Source organism: Nematolebias whitei, chromosome 14 (genome assembly GCF_014905685.2).
Source record: "Nematolebias whitei isolate Nwh7 chromosome 14, NemWhi1, whole genome shotgun sequence".
In the NCBI taxonomy this organism is placed as follows: Eukaryota; Metazoa; Chordata; class Actinopteri; order Cyprinodontiformes; family Rivulidae; genus Nematolebias; species Nematolebias whitei.
In genome coordinates this window covers 46,758,093-46,774,725 of record NC_056511.1, presented here as the reverse complement: position 1 = coordinate 46,774,725, position 16,633 = coordinate 46,758,093, and the positions used below count along the sequence as shown (strand labels likewise).

At 46.2% G+C, this 16,633-nt stretch overlaps 1 protein-coding gene across 1 annotated transcript; it reads left to right on the top strand.

Moving 5' to 3' along the window:
- Positions 1-711: 711 nt before the first annotated feature.
- Positions 712-1,563, top strand: LOC119420732 (class A basic helix-loop-helix protein 9-like). The gene has a single exon (XM_037688162.1). The coding sequence runs from the start codon at positions 712-714 to the stop codon at positions 1,561-1,563; it is 852 nt and encodes a 283-aa protein (XP_037544090.1).
- Positions 1,564-16,633: the final 15,070 nt, after the last annotated feature.

Here is a 16,633-nt window from a genome sequence, read left to right as displayed (position 1 = left end):
ACTGCAACGAAGCCAAGATTCAACTTGTCTGCTGGATTCCTTAGATAGAGAACTTTACTAATTGGTTTTTATGTGAATGTTCCTGTAAAGTGCCCTGAGACAACTTCGTTGTGATTTGGCGCTTTATAAATAAACTGAATTGAATTGAAAAGTTTGACCAAAATGGTTAGAATTCTCTCATTACTCATCTTAAAATTATCTTTATTTAAAACTCTGGCATGACAGGCAGCGGGCGACATGCATTCCTTCAAGGAATGCTGTGCCTTTGACAAGCACTGTGTGTTTTGCTTATATCATAAAACATTGGTGGTTACAATGCTGAATGTTCCTGAAAGGGATGTAGGGGAGAGTCAGAGCAGGAGGAGGAGGTGACAGTGCCATTTGCCTGCAGGCCACCCATAAACCTGGAAAGGGAGAGAGAGTGCAACGTTCCTTACGAGCGGGTGTACCATGTGACTTGAAGATGTTTAAAAAGCAGACAAACCTGTCTTGTTGAGGTACAAGTAACCATAGTGCACCAAGAGAATCAGACAACGAGACAATTTGGGCTGTCGGAGCAGCAGAAAACACCGACAGCCCCACCAAAAAAAGTTGACAGCGGGTGTCGAACGGACTAGCAGGCATCGTGCAGACAGCTTCTTACTACAGAGTCATCGCTTCAGCTGCAAAATTTGCAGTAAGACTTTACTTTAAATTGTTATTATCAACAAGATGAGTTGCAGCAGCATTGCAAGTTCAGAGATTTCTGAGGAAGAGCTTGAGCTTGGCATGCTGGTGCACGATGATGAAGAGGATAGTTCCAAGCCATCTTTCCAAGACATTGAAAGTTCAACAAACAGCCCCAGTGACCCAGAAGAAGGTCAGAACAAGAAGCACAATCGACCGGTCCGCTCAAAAGCTCGAAGAATGGCTGCTAATGTGCGTGAGCGAAAGCGAATAATGGACTACAACCAAGCTTTCAATGCCCTCCGTGTTGCCCTGAATCATGATCTGAGTGGAAAAAGACTATCTAAGATAGCCACGCTTCAAAGGGCCATCAATCGCATTTCTGCTCTGTCTGTTTTCCTGAATTTGAATCCTCTCAACAAGCCCTGCACTCACTGGGATTGTCACAGGTCATCTGTAGGGCCAGCTGTGATGACAGCATCTCGACTCGAACAGACTAGAGTTGCTGTACCTCGCCTGGATCAGCAGATCTATGTCCCCTGGCATGCATCTATCTCCCAACAGATGCATCAACATGGGCCCCATATGCACCCTTTGTCCACAGACCAACTTGTTTACATGGATACCACTGTGTCATCATGCAAACCATCACCACGCTACCCTTGTTATCCGAAGGAGGGACACTTTTATGCTTTACAAGGACACTGCAGCAGCCCTGATGATCATTTGCCCAGTAATCTACGATACGCTCAGATGGGTGAGGGGTTCGAGTACAAGACAGGGATGTGGGGCTCCTGTGCTCAGGGATACATTGACAACTTTGTGGAGCCAGCTTCTGCTCTTGAGATCCCATGGCAAGTGGAGCACAGCCTTCCTCTGTATTCTGATGTATTGTAGGAGGTTAAAGCCACCCTGATGAGCCCTGAAGAACAGCAACAAACTGTCAGACAGCAAACTGATAAAATGTTTATGACATTACCATGAGTCAGTACTACAGTAAAACTATAAATGTAGAGCTGAATCAATTATTTTACCACTAAAATATTGAAGTGCAATCGTTCTCCGGATAGCAGAATGCATATGTGAGTAACCATATTCAGATCATGCACCTCTTAAATTTCTAGGGCGTTTTTTTTTTCTAAAAAGGGAGTTTTTACAATTAAAAAAATACAAGAATGTGTCTTTTGGCAACATGTTGTCTTCTTTTTTGCTTTTAACTAAATCTGATTGCTAAATGTATGAGAATAAATATGTGAAAAAACAGTCTAATAGATCCACTGTTTCTCACACTTTTCAAAATCTGAAAACCATATTGCAACATTTGTTCATGCATTTGTTCTGTTTATTGTTTAAAATCATTGACCGTTTTTCAACTAGTTATGAAAGTGTGCGTCACTTTCATGTGCAAAACTTTGAAATTAAACATTTTAAATTGGATTCTGGTGTCCTTTATTATCTGAATGTCCAGTCTGAGCACAGAGGTGCATGTGAGCGTGAGCGTGTGTGTGTGTGTGTGGGGGGGGGGGGGGGTTGATTATAGCCTAAGGATGGTAGTTTCTACCCTTCTGAGTGTGAGATGACAGAGGTCCTTGGCTCAGTGGTAATGTCCTTACAAGTCCATTCTTGTCAATTCTCAGAGGGAGAAGTCAAGGGTGGAATTTATGCACAGCAAAATAAAAGCAAAAGAACAGCGAGGCCAACTCTGACAGAATTTAACCTATAAATCAATAAGCAACACAAAAGTATGAACAGACTCTTGCTCAACACGTGTTTTTGAAAGAAATTCTTTAAAAAAACAGCTTTGCATCCACTGCAGGGTAATTATTTCCCATCAAAAGAGGTCAACAACACTTTTGTTCCCACTGTACCACATCATGTTAGTCAACAATAAACAACTTTCCTTTCCTGCAGATTGGCTGTAATATCAGACTACAGGACAGAAGCCATCGACAGATTTATGTGGGTTCAGGAAGGAAGAGTGTGCCCCATCATCAGTGTGCCAAAATCCCCTGTTGGGTTGCATGGGCCCCGCAGGTGGAACTGGGTGTGTTGGGATTTTTATTATTTTTTTGAACATCCTGGAGGTCTAAAAACATGAGCCTCGAGACGCTGCAGAGGAGGCCCAGTAAGGACTTCTGCAGGAGAATAATTGGTGTGTTACAACAACAATTAGCAGGCAGGAAGGAGAGGACAGACAAAAAAAGACGAATGAAGAGGAGTGAAGTAATAGGAAAAAAGGATGTAGGTGGTGAGAAAAAGAAGAGTGACAACACGACGAGCCTGTTGTTTGGTGTCTGCACAGATGTGAATCACTGGGAAACCTTGACTCACTGGTGAGAAACGAGTGTAGCTGATATAGCTCAGTGACGGTGTGTCTCATCCTCCTCCCTTTTCGGCAATTTTTTTTATCTGCACTCACTTGCGCACCAGTTTATCAACTTGTTTGGGCCCAACAGAGTGAAAGTTGGCTGCTGAAACACTGAAAATATATTTGTTTTAAAGCATCACTTTGGGGGTTATTTTACTGATGAATTCAACATATATCTGAATCGGTTTGGCCCTTTTCTACTGCTGAACTAGTAGTAAACAGCAGTAAACACTCTGGACAAAAAAAATTTTTCAAACAAAATCCAAGCAACCAAGCCGTTAGCCAGCAGTGTAGGAGAGCAGAACGCAGGTGGAGGAAAGACAGGCTGCAGGTTTCTTTTCAAATCCTAAAGGAGAGTTGGCGTCATTATCAGAAGGCAGTTAAAGCCGCCAAATCGAAGTTCTTTTCTGCAATAATTGCCTCAAACTCCCACAACCCCCGAGCCCTTTTTTCCACCCTGAACTCAGTTCTACACCTCAGTGAACCTTCACCTCTAGAAGCCTCAACTGAGCTGTGTGAAAACTTCCTCCATTTCTTTTCTGAAAAAGTTGCAAACATCCGGGCACTCATTTCTCCACCTGCTCATGATCCGTCCATCCCATCTCATTGTGTTGCTGTTCTGGACCACTTCGAGCCCATCTCTCTGTCTTCCCTGGAGCAGGTCATGTGCGGCATGAAGCCATCTGGCTCCCCTTTTGACGTTGTCCCCCTTCGACTCCTGAAGGAGCTTCTTCCTGTTCTGGGCCCTCCTGTTCTTGGCATTGTGAACAGCAGCTTAGCCTCAGGTGTGGTGCCAATAACTTTTAAACATGCTGCTGTCCAACCTCTCCTGAAAAAAAAACTAGCCTTGACCCCTCAGTCATGTCCAACTTCCGGCCTGTCTCCAGACTCCCATTTGTCGCTAAACTACTGGAAAAAATAGTGGAGTCCCAGTTGAAATGCTTTCTAGAGGATAACGCCATCTTAGAGCTATTCCAGTCTGGCTTTAAACCTCTCCACAGCACTGAAACTGCTCTACTCAAGGTTTTTAACGACATTCTCCTATTCACAGACGCTGGTGATTCTGTGCTCCTTCTCTTACTGGACCTCACATCTGCCTTTGATACAATCGACCACGAGATCCTCATTGCGAGGTTAGAGCAGTGGGTGGGCATCACTGGGTCAGCCCTCGAATGGTTTAGATCTTACCTCGCTGACAGGTCCTTTTGTGTCTCCATCAAAGATTTTAGTTCAGCCTCGGCAGCGCTTAAATGGGGGGTACCGCAAGGGTCCATCCTGGGTCCTCTTTTATTTTCTTTATACCTGCTGCCACTAGGTGATATTTTCAGGAAACATAACATACCTTTTCATTTCTACGCCTACGACTGCCAAATCTACTTCCCCCTCAGACTCAATGGTACTCGCTCTATTCAACCGTTACTGGACTGCCTGGCTGACATCAGAGATTGGATGGCTTTAAATTTCTTGAGTTTCAACGAGAAGAAATCTGAAGTTATGCTGTTTCCTCCCAATGACACAATCACCAACCACTGCATTGACCTATCCGTTCTGTCACCGTTAGTGAAACAAAGAGTCACTAATCTAGGAGTGATACTTGACCCTTCTCTGAAACTCAACAATCATGTAAATATGATTGTTAAATCCTGCTTTTTCCAGCTGAGGTGACTGTCTAAGCTGAAGCCCATATTGTCCAAAAATAACCCGGAGACAGTAATTCATGCATTCATTACATCCAGGCTCGACTATTGCAACTCACTCCTTTTTGGTATCAGTCAGACCTCCATAGCTAGACTTCAACTGGTCCAAAATGCAGCAGCCCGGTTTTTGACCAGCACAAGCAATAGAGAGCACATTACTCCTGTTTTGGCCTCCCTACACTGGCTTCCGGTTCACCTTTGAATCAAATTCAAAATACTCTTGTATGTCTATAAATCACAAAACAGCTCTGCCCCCTCCTATCTTACTGATCTGCTCCAGCCGTATGTCCCACCACGTTCTCTCAGATCAGCAGACCAGTTGCTCCTAACAGTCCCAGGAACCCGTCTCAAGCGCAGAGGTGACAGGGCCTTCTCTGTAGCAGGACCAAGACTTTGGAAGGAGTTACCTCTGCTCGTTAGACAGGCCCCCTCCCTCACAGTTTTTAAATCTCGCTAAAAACACATTTTTATTCCCTGGCTTTCAGCACTGTGTGGTCTGTGCTGAGTCTGTGTGCATCACACTGTGTTGGTCATGTTGCAGTTGTTGTTGTTATCCATTACTGTTTTTGTTGGTTTCTACGTTTTTGGTGTCATGTTATGTAATCTGTTGCTGTGTGCTTGTTCTGTTTGTCCCTGTACAGCACTTTGGTGTGCTTTGTCACTGTTTAAAGTGTTTTATAAATAAATTGGTATGGTATGGTATGGTATGGTATAGGCACAAATTGAGTTGAATGATTTACCGCCTGCTTTTTAATTGCAGTGGGTGAACCTTTGTGTGTGTGCTTGTTAGCAAAATGTCTCATGAACCAGTGGACAGGTTACAATGAAATGCTCTCAAAATAATCATTGAATGATTGTGCATCCACAAATTCAGACTTTAGACCACAACTTTTTTAACTTTTAGATTCTAGTTGATTCAAGATGACTGCCACACTTAACCAACCTTAGCCAAACTCAAAAACTGGCTATAACTCTATCAGTCCTACATACAGACCCTTTCCAAAAAATTAGAATATCATGGAAAAGTTGTTTAACTTCCATAATTCAATTTAAAAAGTTAATCTTTAATAGATGATAGATTCAGGGCCCACAATTTAAACGATTTCAAGTATTTATTTGTTTATTTTTACATAATTTGGGCTGCCAGCTCATGTAACCCACAAAAACAGGATTTAAAAAAAAAATTAGAATACTGTGAAGACATCAGCCCACACTTCTCAGTTTTTGCAGAAAAAACAGAAATAAATTAGGATCACAACAAATCAATCAAAATATGGTCCTTTCAAAACAATATGTCAATCTTCAATTCTTGGTTGTGAATCTCTTTGTCTTAATCTCTGCCTCGATGTGACGTGGCATTGAAACAATCAGCCTGTGGCATTGACTGGGAGTTATGGAACTTTTGTGGCTTACCCATCCTATGGAGGATATCAGTGATGGTCTTCTGACCAGTTGTCTCAGTTCGGTTCAATATGGTGAAGACTGCAGATATAACAATTGAGCCAAACTGAAGCAATTTAATGACACCTGGGGAAACCTGTGAAGCTGCTTTGAGTTTAGTAGATGATTAGTGTGTCACACTCAGTTTAAAATATTCATCCATCCATCCATCCACTCTCTTCCGCTTATCTGGGGTCGGGTCACGGGGGTAGCAGCCTTAAGGCTCCAGTATACTGCCACGTACGTCCATTCATGCGTACGTACACGTGTACTGTACGCAGAGGGTTCAGACATGATACTCCAGCGTACACCCCGATCAGCTGCAGAGCAGCTTCACAGACAAGGGGCGTTTACCTTCGGGACAAATTGAGGTCGCCGATTGGTCATTTGCTGACATGCCTACTGGATTGATTGACAGGTCGGAAAAAAGAAAAAAGTGAGTGCTGGCAGCCTCCGCCTCAGCGGTGTTCTGTTTATATGTTGTTAATAAAAATATCTAAAAAATAAATAAAATAACAGGGAGTGCTGGCTCTACAGCCCACACTTCAGACCAGCCCACCAGGAAATCTCCAGACCCTCCCGCAGCCACGCTGGACTTGAGTTTAATTTGCTCGTGACAAATTCCTCCATTTCTCACCGTTTCAGTCATGGCATCAATGGAAGAGGAAGAGATCACTGCCTCTTGGCAAAAAAACAAAAGGCCAGATCAGAGATGAAGAAAGGGAATTTAATACATTTGTGTCGCATACAAAACAGTCCGTCGCTGGGCAGTTTATTGTGCGACACCACGTACGCGTATGCGGTCGTAAAAATTTGAGCTTTGCACGGACATGCCCTGGGGGGTACGCTCGTACCTCTGCGTACGTACGTGCGTACCTCTGCGTATGGATGTATGCGGCAGTATAATGGGGGCTTAAGTAGGGAGGCCCAGACTTCCCTCTCCCCAGACACTTGGGCCAGCTCCTCCAGGGGAATCCCAAGGCGTTCCCAGGCCAGCCGAGAAACATATTCCCTCCAGCATGTCCTGGGTCTTCCTCTGAGTCTCCTCCCAGTGGGACATGCCTGGAACACCTCACCAGTGAGGCGTCCAGGAAGCATCGTAACCAGGTGCCCGAGCCACCTCAACTGGCTCATCTCGATGTGGAGAAGCAGCAGCTCTACTCTGAGTCCCTCCTGGATGACCGAGCTTCTCACCCTATCTCTAAGGGAGAGCCCAGACACCCTGTGGAGAAAACTCATTTTGGCCATTTGTATCTGAGATCTCGTTCTTCTGGTCACAACCCAAATCTCATTACCATAGATGAGGGTAGGAACATAGATCGACTGGTAAATTCAGAGTTTCGCTTTTTGACTTGGCTCTCTCTTGACCACAACAGACCGATACAGCACTCGCTTCACTGTCTACGCTGCACCTAGCCGCCTATCAATTTCAGGCTTTATTTTTCCCTCATTCGTGAACAAGACCCCGAAATACTTAAACTCCTTCACTTGGGGCAGGGCCTCCTCCCCAACCTGGAGAGGGCACTCTACCCTTTTCTGGCTCAAGACCATGGCTTTGGATTTGGAGGAACTGATCCTCATCCCGGCCGTGTCACAGTCTGCTGCAAACCGCTGAAGCAAAAGCTGTAGATCATGACCTGATGAAGCCAATAGGACCACATCATCTACAAAAAGCAGAGACACAATCCTAAGGCCACAAAAACGGATCCCCTCAACACCTTGGCTGTGCCTAGAAATTCTGTCCATAAAAGTTATGAAGAGAATCGGTGACGAAGGGCAACCTTGGCGGAGTCCAACTCTCACTGGAAACAAGCCCGGCTTACTGCCGGCAATGCAGACCAAGCTCTGACACCGGTCGTACAGGGGCCTAACAGCCTGTATCCAAGGGCCTGGTACCCCATACTCCCAGAATACCCCCCACAGGGCTTCCCGAGGGACGCAGTCGAATGCCTTCTCCAAGTACACAAAACACATGTACACTGGTTGGGCAAACTCCCACGCACCCTCCAGGACCCTGCTGAGGGTGTAGATCTGGTCCAGTGTTCCACGACCAGGACGAAAATAGCAGTGCTTCTCCTGAATCCAAGGTTTGACTATCTGACGGACCCTCCTCTCCAGAACCCCCAAATAGACCTTACCAGGGAGTCTTAAGAGTGTGATCCCTCTGTAGTTGGAACACACTCCACGGTCCCCCTTTCTGAATAGGGGGACCACCACCCCGGTCTGCCAATCCAGGAGAACTGCCCCTGATGTCCACACAATATTGCAGAGTAGCGTAAGCCAACACAACCCCAAAACATCCAGAGCCTTAAGGAACTCTGTGCGAATCTCATTCACCCCTGGGGCCCTGCCACCGAGGAGCTTTTTAACCACCTTGGTGACCTCAGCACCAGAGATTGGAGAGCCCGACCCAAAGTCCCCAGGCTCTACTTCTTCAGTGGAAGACGTGCCAGTGGGATTGAGGAGGTCTTCAAAGTACTCTGCCCACTGACCCACGATATCCCGAGTTGAGATCAGCAGCACACCACCTCCACTATAAATAGTGTTGGTGGCATACCGCTTTTCCCCACTGAGACGCCGGATGGTGGACCAGAATTGCCTCAAAGCCATGTGGAAGTCATTCTCCATGACCTCTCCAAACTCCTCCCACGCCTGAGTTTTTGCCTCAGGGACCACCCGAGTCGCATGTCACTTGGACTGCCAGTACCCATCAGCTGCTTATGGGGTCCCACAAGCCGAAAAGGCCCAATAGGACTCCTTCTTCAGCTTGACAGCATCCCTCACCACCAGTGTCCACCACCAGGTTTGAGGGTTACTGCCTCGACAGGCATGACAACCTTGCGGACACAGCTCCGATAAGCCACCTCAACAACAGAGGCGCGGAACATGTCCCACTCGGACTCAATGTCCCCGGCCTCCCTCGGAATGTGTTCGAAGCTCTCCTGGAGGTGGGAGTTAAAGCTCCGTTTCACGGGAGACCCTGCCAGATGTTCCCAGCAGACCCTCACAATACGTTTGGGTCTGCCATGTCTGACCAGCATCCTCCCCCACCATCTGTGCCAACTCACCACCAGGTAGTGGTCAGTGGACAGCTCCACCCCTCTCTTCACCCGAGTGTCCAACACATGCAGCTGCAGATCAGATGAGATGACAACAAAGTAGATCATCGAACTGCGGCCTAGGGTGTCCTGGTGCCAAGAGCACATATGGACACCCTTATGCCTGAACATGGTGTTCGTTATGGACAATCCATGATGAGCACAGAAGTCCAATAACAGAACACCACTCGGGATCCGATCAGGGGGGCCATTCCTCCCAACCACACCCCTCCAAGTCTCACTGTCATTGCCCACGTGAGCATTGAAGTCCCCCAGCAAAAAAAGGGAGTCCCCAGGAGGTGCACTCTCTGGTAACCCCTCCATGGACTCCAAAAAGTGTGGGTAATCTGGGCTGCTGTTTGGCACATAAGCACAAACAACAGTCAGAACCCATCCCCCCACACATAGGCGAAGGGAGGCTACGCTCTCGTTCACTGGGGTGAACCCCAACGTACAGGCACCAAGATGGGGGCCAACAAGTATGCCCACTCCTGCTCGGCGCCTCTCGCCAGGGGCAACTCCAGAGTGGAAAATAGTCCAACCCCTCTCAAGGAAACTGGTTCCAGTGCCAGAGCCATGCATTGAGGTGAGTCCGACTATTTCTAGCCGGAATCTCTCAACTTCACAAACCAGCTCAGGCTCCTTCCCCACCAGAGAGATGACATTCCACGTCCCAATAGCCAGCTTCTGTAGCCGAGGATCAGACCGCAAGGGTCCCTGCCCTCGGTCACTACCCATCCTACATTGCACCCGACCCCTTTGACCCCTCCCACAGGTGGTGAGCCCATGGGAAGGGGGACTAATGTTTCCTCTTCGGGTTGTGCCCGGCCAGGCTCCATGGGTAAAAGCCCGGCCACCAGGCCCTCGCCAGCGTGCTCCACCTCCAGGCCCGGCTCCAGAGTGGGGCCCCGGTGACCCACGTTTGGGCAAGTGAACATTATTTCCATAGTTTGTATTCATCATAGGGGTCTTTGGGCTGCACTTTGTCTGGTCCCTCACCTAGAACCTGTCTGCCTTGGATGACCCTACTAGGGGCATGAAGCCCCTGACAGCACAGCTCCTAGGATCATTGGGACACTCAAACCCCTCCACAACGGTAAGGTGGCAGCCCAGGGAGGGGTAAAACACTCATGTCCTGCAACATTTGGGCTGATTTCTCCACAGTATTAAAATTTTTTGAAATCCTGTTTTCGTGGGTTTCATGAGCTGGTAAGCCCAAATTATGTAAAAATAAACAAATTAATACTTGAGATTGTTTTAATTGTGGGCCCTGAATCTATCAACTATTAAATATTACATTTTTGAATGGAATTATGGAAGTTAAATAAGTTTTCCATGATATTCTATTTTTTTGGAAAGGGTCTGTATATTGGGGTAAACATTGGTGTGGCAGTATCTGAGAGTCATCCCCAGCACACAAACTCCCAGCACTAACACATTGTCCCGCATTGCAGAGTGAAGATAAAAATACCTACTTCTGTTCTTCACAGTGTTAAGCCCCCAGTATATTCCCACATATGTCCATACGCAGAGGTACGAACGTACATACGCGGAGGCACGAGCGTACCCCCCAGGGCATGTCCGTGCAAAGCTCTATTTTTATGACAGCATTCGCGTATGCGGTGTCGCACAATAAACTGCCCGGCGACTGACTGTTTTGTATGTGACACCTATATATTAAATTCCATTTCTTCATCCCTGATCTGGCCTTTTCTTTTGTTTTTTTTCCAAGAGGCAGTGATCTCTTCCTCCTCTGTTGATGCCATGACTGAAATGGTGAGAAATTAAGGAATTTGTCACGAGCGAACTAACTCAGGTCCAGCATGGCTGTGGGAGGGTCTGGAGATTTCCTGGTGGGCTGGTCTGATGTGTGGGCAGTAGAGCTAGCGCTCCCTGTTTTTTTTTTTTTTTAGATCTTTTTATTAACAACATATAAACAATCGCCCTGTTGAATGCTTTTCACCCTATATCTAAGGGAGAGCCCAGCCACCTTCCGGAAAAAACATTTCGGCCGCTTGTATTCGTGTTCTTGTTTTTCGGTCACAACCCAAAGCTCATGATCATATATGAGGGTAGGAACATAGATCGACCGGTAAATTGAGAGTTTTGCCATTTTACACAGTTCTCTCTTCACCACAACAGACCGGTACAGCACCTGCTTCACTGCAGATGCCACACCTACCCACCTATCGATCTCCCACTCCATTTTTCCCTCATTCGTGAACAAGACCCCAAGATACTTTAACTCCTCCACTTGGGGCAGGACCTCCTCCCCTATCTGGAGGGGGCACTCTACCCTTTTCCAGCTCAAGACCATGGCCTCAGATTTAGAGGAACTGATTCTCATCCAGGCTGCATCACACTCTGCTACAAAACCCTCCAGTGAAAGTTGTAGATCACGACCTGATGAAGCCAATAAACATCATCTGCAAAAAGAAGAGATGAAATCCTAAGGTCACTTAAACAGATCCCCTCAACACCTTGGCTGCGCCTAGAAATTCTGTCCATAAAAGTTATGAACAAAATCTGTGACAAAGATCAACCTTGGTGGAGTCCAACACTCACTAGGAAAAAGCCTAACTTACTGCCGACAATGTGGACTAAGTTCTTACACCATTCATACAGGGACTTAACACCCCGTATCAAAGGGCTTGGTACCCCATACTCCCGGAGTACCTCCCACAGGGTTCCCCAAGAGACGTAGTCTAACGCCTTCTCCAAGTCCACAAAGCACATGTAAAATGGTTGGGCACACCCCCTCCAGGACCCTGCTGAGGGTGTAGAGTTGGTCCAGTGTTCCACGACCAGGACGAAAACTGCACTGCTCCTCCTGAATCCGAGGTTCGGCTACAAGATGTACCCTCCTCTCCAGAACCCCCGAATAGACCTTACCAGGGAGTTTTAAGAGCGTGAGCCCCCTGTAGTTGGAACACAATCTACAGTCACCCTTTTTGAATAGGGGGACCATCAACCCCATCTGCCAATTCAGGGGAACTGCCCCCAATGTCCATGCAATATTGCAGAGTTGCATAAGCCAATACAACCCTACAACAGCCAGAGCCTTAAGGAAATCAGGGCAAATCTTGTCCACCACTGGGACCCTGTCACTAATGAGCTTTTTAAACACCTTGCTGACATCATCACCAGAGATTGGAGAGCCTGACCCAAAGTCCTCGGCCTCGGTTTCCTCAGTGGAAGACGTGCCGGTGGGATTGAGGAAGTTTTTGAAGTACTCTCCCCACTGACCCACGACATCCCGAGTTGAGGTCAGCAGCACACAATCTCCACTATAAACAGTGTTGGTTGTGTAGCGGTTTCCCCCCCTGAGACGCCGGATGGTGGACCAGAATCTCCTTGAAGCTGTTTGAAAGTCATTCTCCATGGCCTCTCCGAAATCCTCCCACGCCCGAAATTTTGCCTCAGTGACCACCTGAGCCGCATGCCACTTGGACTGCCAATACCCATCAGGTGTTTCCGGGGTCCCACAGGCCAAAAAGTCCAGACAAGACTCTATAAAAATTAAAGCTGGTCCTCTGGACATACAAAAGACAAACCAAAGCAAAACAACAACAACAACAACAACAAAATGTAGAAACGTTTCATCTTTCATCCGAAAAACTTCCTCAATCGGAGGTGTTGTATTCAGCTCAGTCTTAAAAATAGCACCTTCACAGAGTAGATCAACCACTTTGCTGCTGACAACCAAAACCAGCTGCTCACATGATCAAGAAGGACCATCAGCATAATAATGGATCATTAGCACCTGATGGATGTTTACTATTCACAGGGGGCTGAGTGATACTAGCAATAACAGCATTGTAAGAGGGGGACAGTTGAACACGTAGGCCTCCACCCCTGTTTAACGATGGACGATTTCTTTTCGCAAAGATGGCCTCCTTTACTCCTCTCTCAAACCATTGTCCCTCTCTATCCAGGATGTGAACATCTTTATCCCTGAAAGAGTGACAGCTGGCCTGGAGATAAGTGTAGACCTCAGAGTCCTGGCCTAATGGTTTTGCTATTCTGTGCTGGGCCATCCTTTTGGCCAGTGGCTGTTTAGTTTCCCCAATGTAAGACTAATCACCCTCCTGACACTGAACAGCATACACAATATTACACTGTTTGTGCCGGGGGACTGGATCTTTGGGATGAACCAGTCTTTGCCGTAATGTATTTTGGGGTTTAAAAGCCACTGGGACATTATGTTTAGAAAATAAACGTCTCAGTTTATCTGATACTCCCTCAACAGACGGAATGACCAATGGTCTGGGTTCCTCCTTTTCACCTGATGGCTGACTGGAGTCCTGTTTGGGTGACCTTTAAATTTCTCCTTTTGAACACAGACAAGACTGAGTTTTTGGTTTTTTGACCTGAGCACCTTAGGAATGAATTTTTCAGTCTTTCTCCCTCCTTAGATGGCATTAATCTGTCCTCAAGCTCTAATGTTAAAAATCTTGGTGTTATTTTTGATCAGGACATGTCTTTTATCCCCCACATTAAAAACGTTACTAGAACCACCTTCTTCCACCTGCGTAATATCACTAAAATTAAAAACAGCTTATCTAAAAATTATGCAGAAAAACTGGTTGTTTTGCTTTCCGATAAGCAAAGGTAACCACTGGAAATAGTGATAAGCACCTTGCTTGCAGCCTCTCCTCCAAGGGGTCCGGAAGCTAACCTCAGCGCCGTGGTATTACCTGCAGCTGTCTAAAGTAGCCTCATTAAGGCTGCGACGAGGTGATTCATCCAGAAAATTAACGACCTTTTATCCATGAGTCACACCCTGATCTCACTCTTTCCCTCGAACCTTCCAAGCAGCAGGGTTGGGTCGTCTGGTCCAGAGAAACTCACGTTATGGCCGCTCACCTCTTAATTTAGCGTTGCAATTGTTATCTGTTCTGGTAATCTTTAGGGCCCTGGAAAACGGGCTCAAGGGTGTTGTCACTCACTGGCTAGGGAACCTTTTAAAACCTCCTATTTATGTCAGAGTCAGAGTCAGAGTTTCTTTATTGTCATTCGCACCTCATGTGGTACATGTGGTGGAGCGAAATTATGTACACAGGGTCCCAGTTACATCCAACAATAAAATGTATAAGAAAAACAGTAATAACATCTAAGATATGAACTAAGAAAAACATCAACTAAATATACACTAAGCACTCATAACATAAAACATTGAACATCAGCACAAACATGAACATGAGTCTGTGAGCAGATGTGCACGCATGAACACATCAACATTGAAACAGATCAGCAGCAACATGAAACAGATCAGCAGCAACATGATATGGTTTTTCACAGTGATTATCTAGTTAGAGATTCATGAGTCTAACAGCCTCAGGGTAGAAGCTGTTCCTCAGTCTAGTGGTTCTACACTTAATGCTCCTTAACCTCCTTCCTGAGGGGAGTGGGGCAAAAAGTGTGTGTGCTGGGTGAGTGTGGTCCTTCATGATGCAGGTGGCCCTCTTCCTGCATCTGGAGGTGTAGATGTCTGTGATGGTGGGGAGACTGACTCCAACAGATTTCTGTGCAGCCTTCACCACTCTCTGCAAAGCTTTTCTTTCTGCAGCTGTGCAGCCTCCATGCCACACATTGATGCTCGAGCACAGGATGCTCTCCACTGCACACCTGTAGAAGGAGGTGAGGACTGAGCTTCCCAGACCAGCTCGCCTCAGCCGTCTGAGGAAGTAGAGTCTCTGATGAGCTTTCTTGATCAGGCTGGTGGTGTTGTTGCTCCAGCTGAGGTTGTCATTCATGTGTACACCCAAGTACTTGTAGCTGGAGACCACTTCCACCGCAGATCCTCTTATGTTCAGGGGGGTGTAGGTGTTTTTGTTCCTTCTGAAGTCCACAATCATCTCCTTTGTCTTCTTCACATTGATGTGAAGGTTATTCTCTCTGCACCAGCTCTCCAGGTGTTCCACCTCCTGCCTGTAGCTGGACTCATCATTGTTTGTGATGCATCCCACCACCGCTGTATCATCTGCAAACTTTACAACGTGACAGCCTGGATGGGTAGCTGCACAATCATATGTGAGCAGAGTAAACAGGAGGGGGCTCAACACACATCCCTGAGGAGAGCCAGTGCTGAGGGTTATGGTGGAGGAGGAGAGGTTGTGGATCCTCACTAACTGTGGTCTGTTTGTTAAAAAGTCTAGTACCCAGTTGCAGATGGAGGGGCTTAGTCCTAGTGTGGATAGTTTGTCCATCAGGGTTTGGGGGATCATGGTGTTGAAGGCGGATGTGAAGTCCACAAAGAGCATACGGACGTAAGAGTTTTTCTGCTCCAGGTGGTTGAGATGTGATGTTAAAGTGGAACCAAGCTTTACCATGTATTTTGTTCAATGAGGATGAAATAATAGTCCAGATTTATACGTTTTGCTTTGCTTTAATCAATAATTTTCGCAGGGGTACAGCATCAAGTACAATTTTATAATGATTAAATTTCATGATTACATAGGATACACTTTCTTCACTAAGTAAGGCGGTGAATTCTTCCTGATGACTTCTGATCCCCAAGAGCCCTTGGGGATTTTGTGAACACTACCTTCACTCAGACCTTTCACACATCAAGGCAAAAGATGTTCTCTCTCAACGCTCTCATTATCCAGAAACACCTCCGAGCAAAACTCACTAGTACCCAGTTTAATACTCTTAAATTTATCCTGTATGCTATGTTCCTAATCTGATGAATTAATTTATTTAGAGCAGATGAACGGGGGAGTCCCCTTACCATGATTCCGAGGTGACCCTCAGAGAACCTCTGCGATGATGAGAGGCATATTTCCAGTCTCCCAGGTGGGGAGTACAGGCCAACCCCAAAGCAAAAGCAGCTATCCCAGATGGAAATGATCAGAGCTTTGGACAAGCCCAGGCCAAGCTTTTAGAAGTATGAAACCTCTCCAGTCTGTTGTTACAAGTGAAGACTTAATTCCAATCCCGTTTCAGCGAGAAGAGAAGTAAATCCCAGCCTCGTCTCAAACTGGTAAAATCCAACTTCTTTTGGGCTTTTCTGATCCTCCGAGCTGCTTTCTGCTTGTAGTTCCTTCTGCTCGACTCTTCGACTCAGCTTTGACCAAGTTTCATCAGTTTGATTTCTATTTAAAGACCCCTTTTTCCTCCTCCTCTTAAGGAGGGGTTTAGAGGTCCTTCTTGGAAAATTACATCATCCTTTTTCCAGTATGTGACTGTTGTTTTTCTATCTTGACCGGTCCTAACCGGTCTTCTGGGTACTTTCCACAAAGTTGTTTTCTGCTTTGTTTAGGTACTTTCCAGAATTTGTTATTCACATATGTTTCCTGTTTTTGCTCTGGTTAGGTACTTTCCAAAACTTGTTATTCACTTATGTTTCCCGTTTTTGCTCA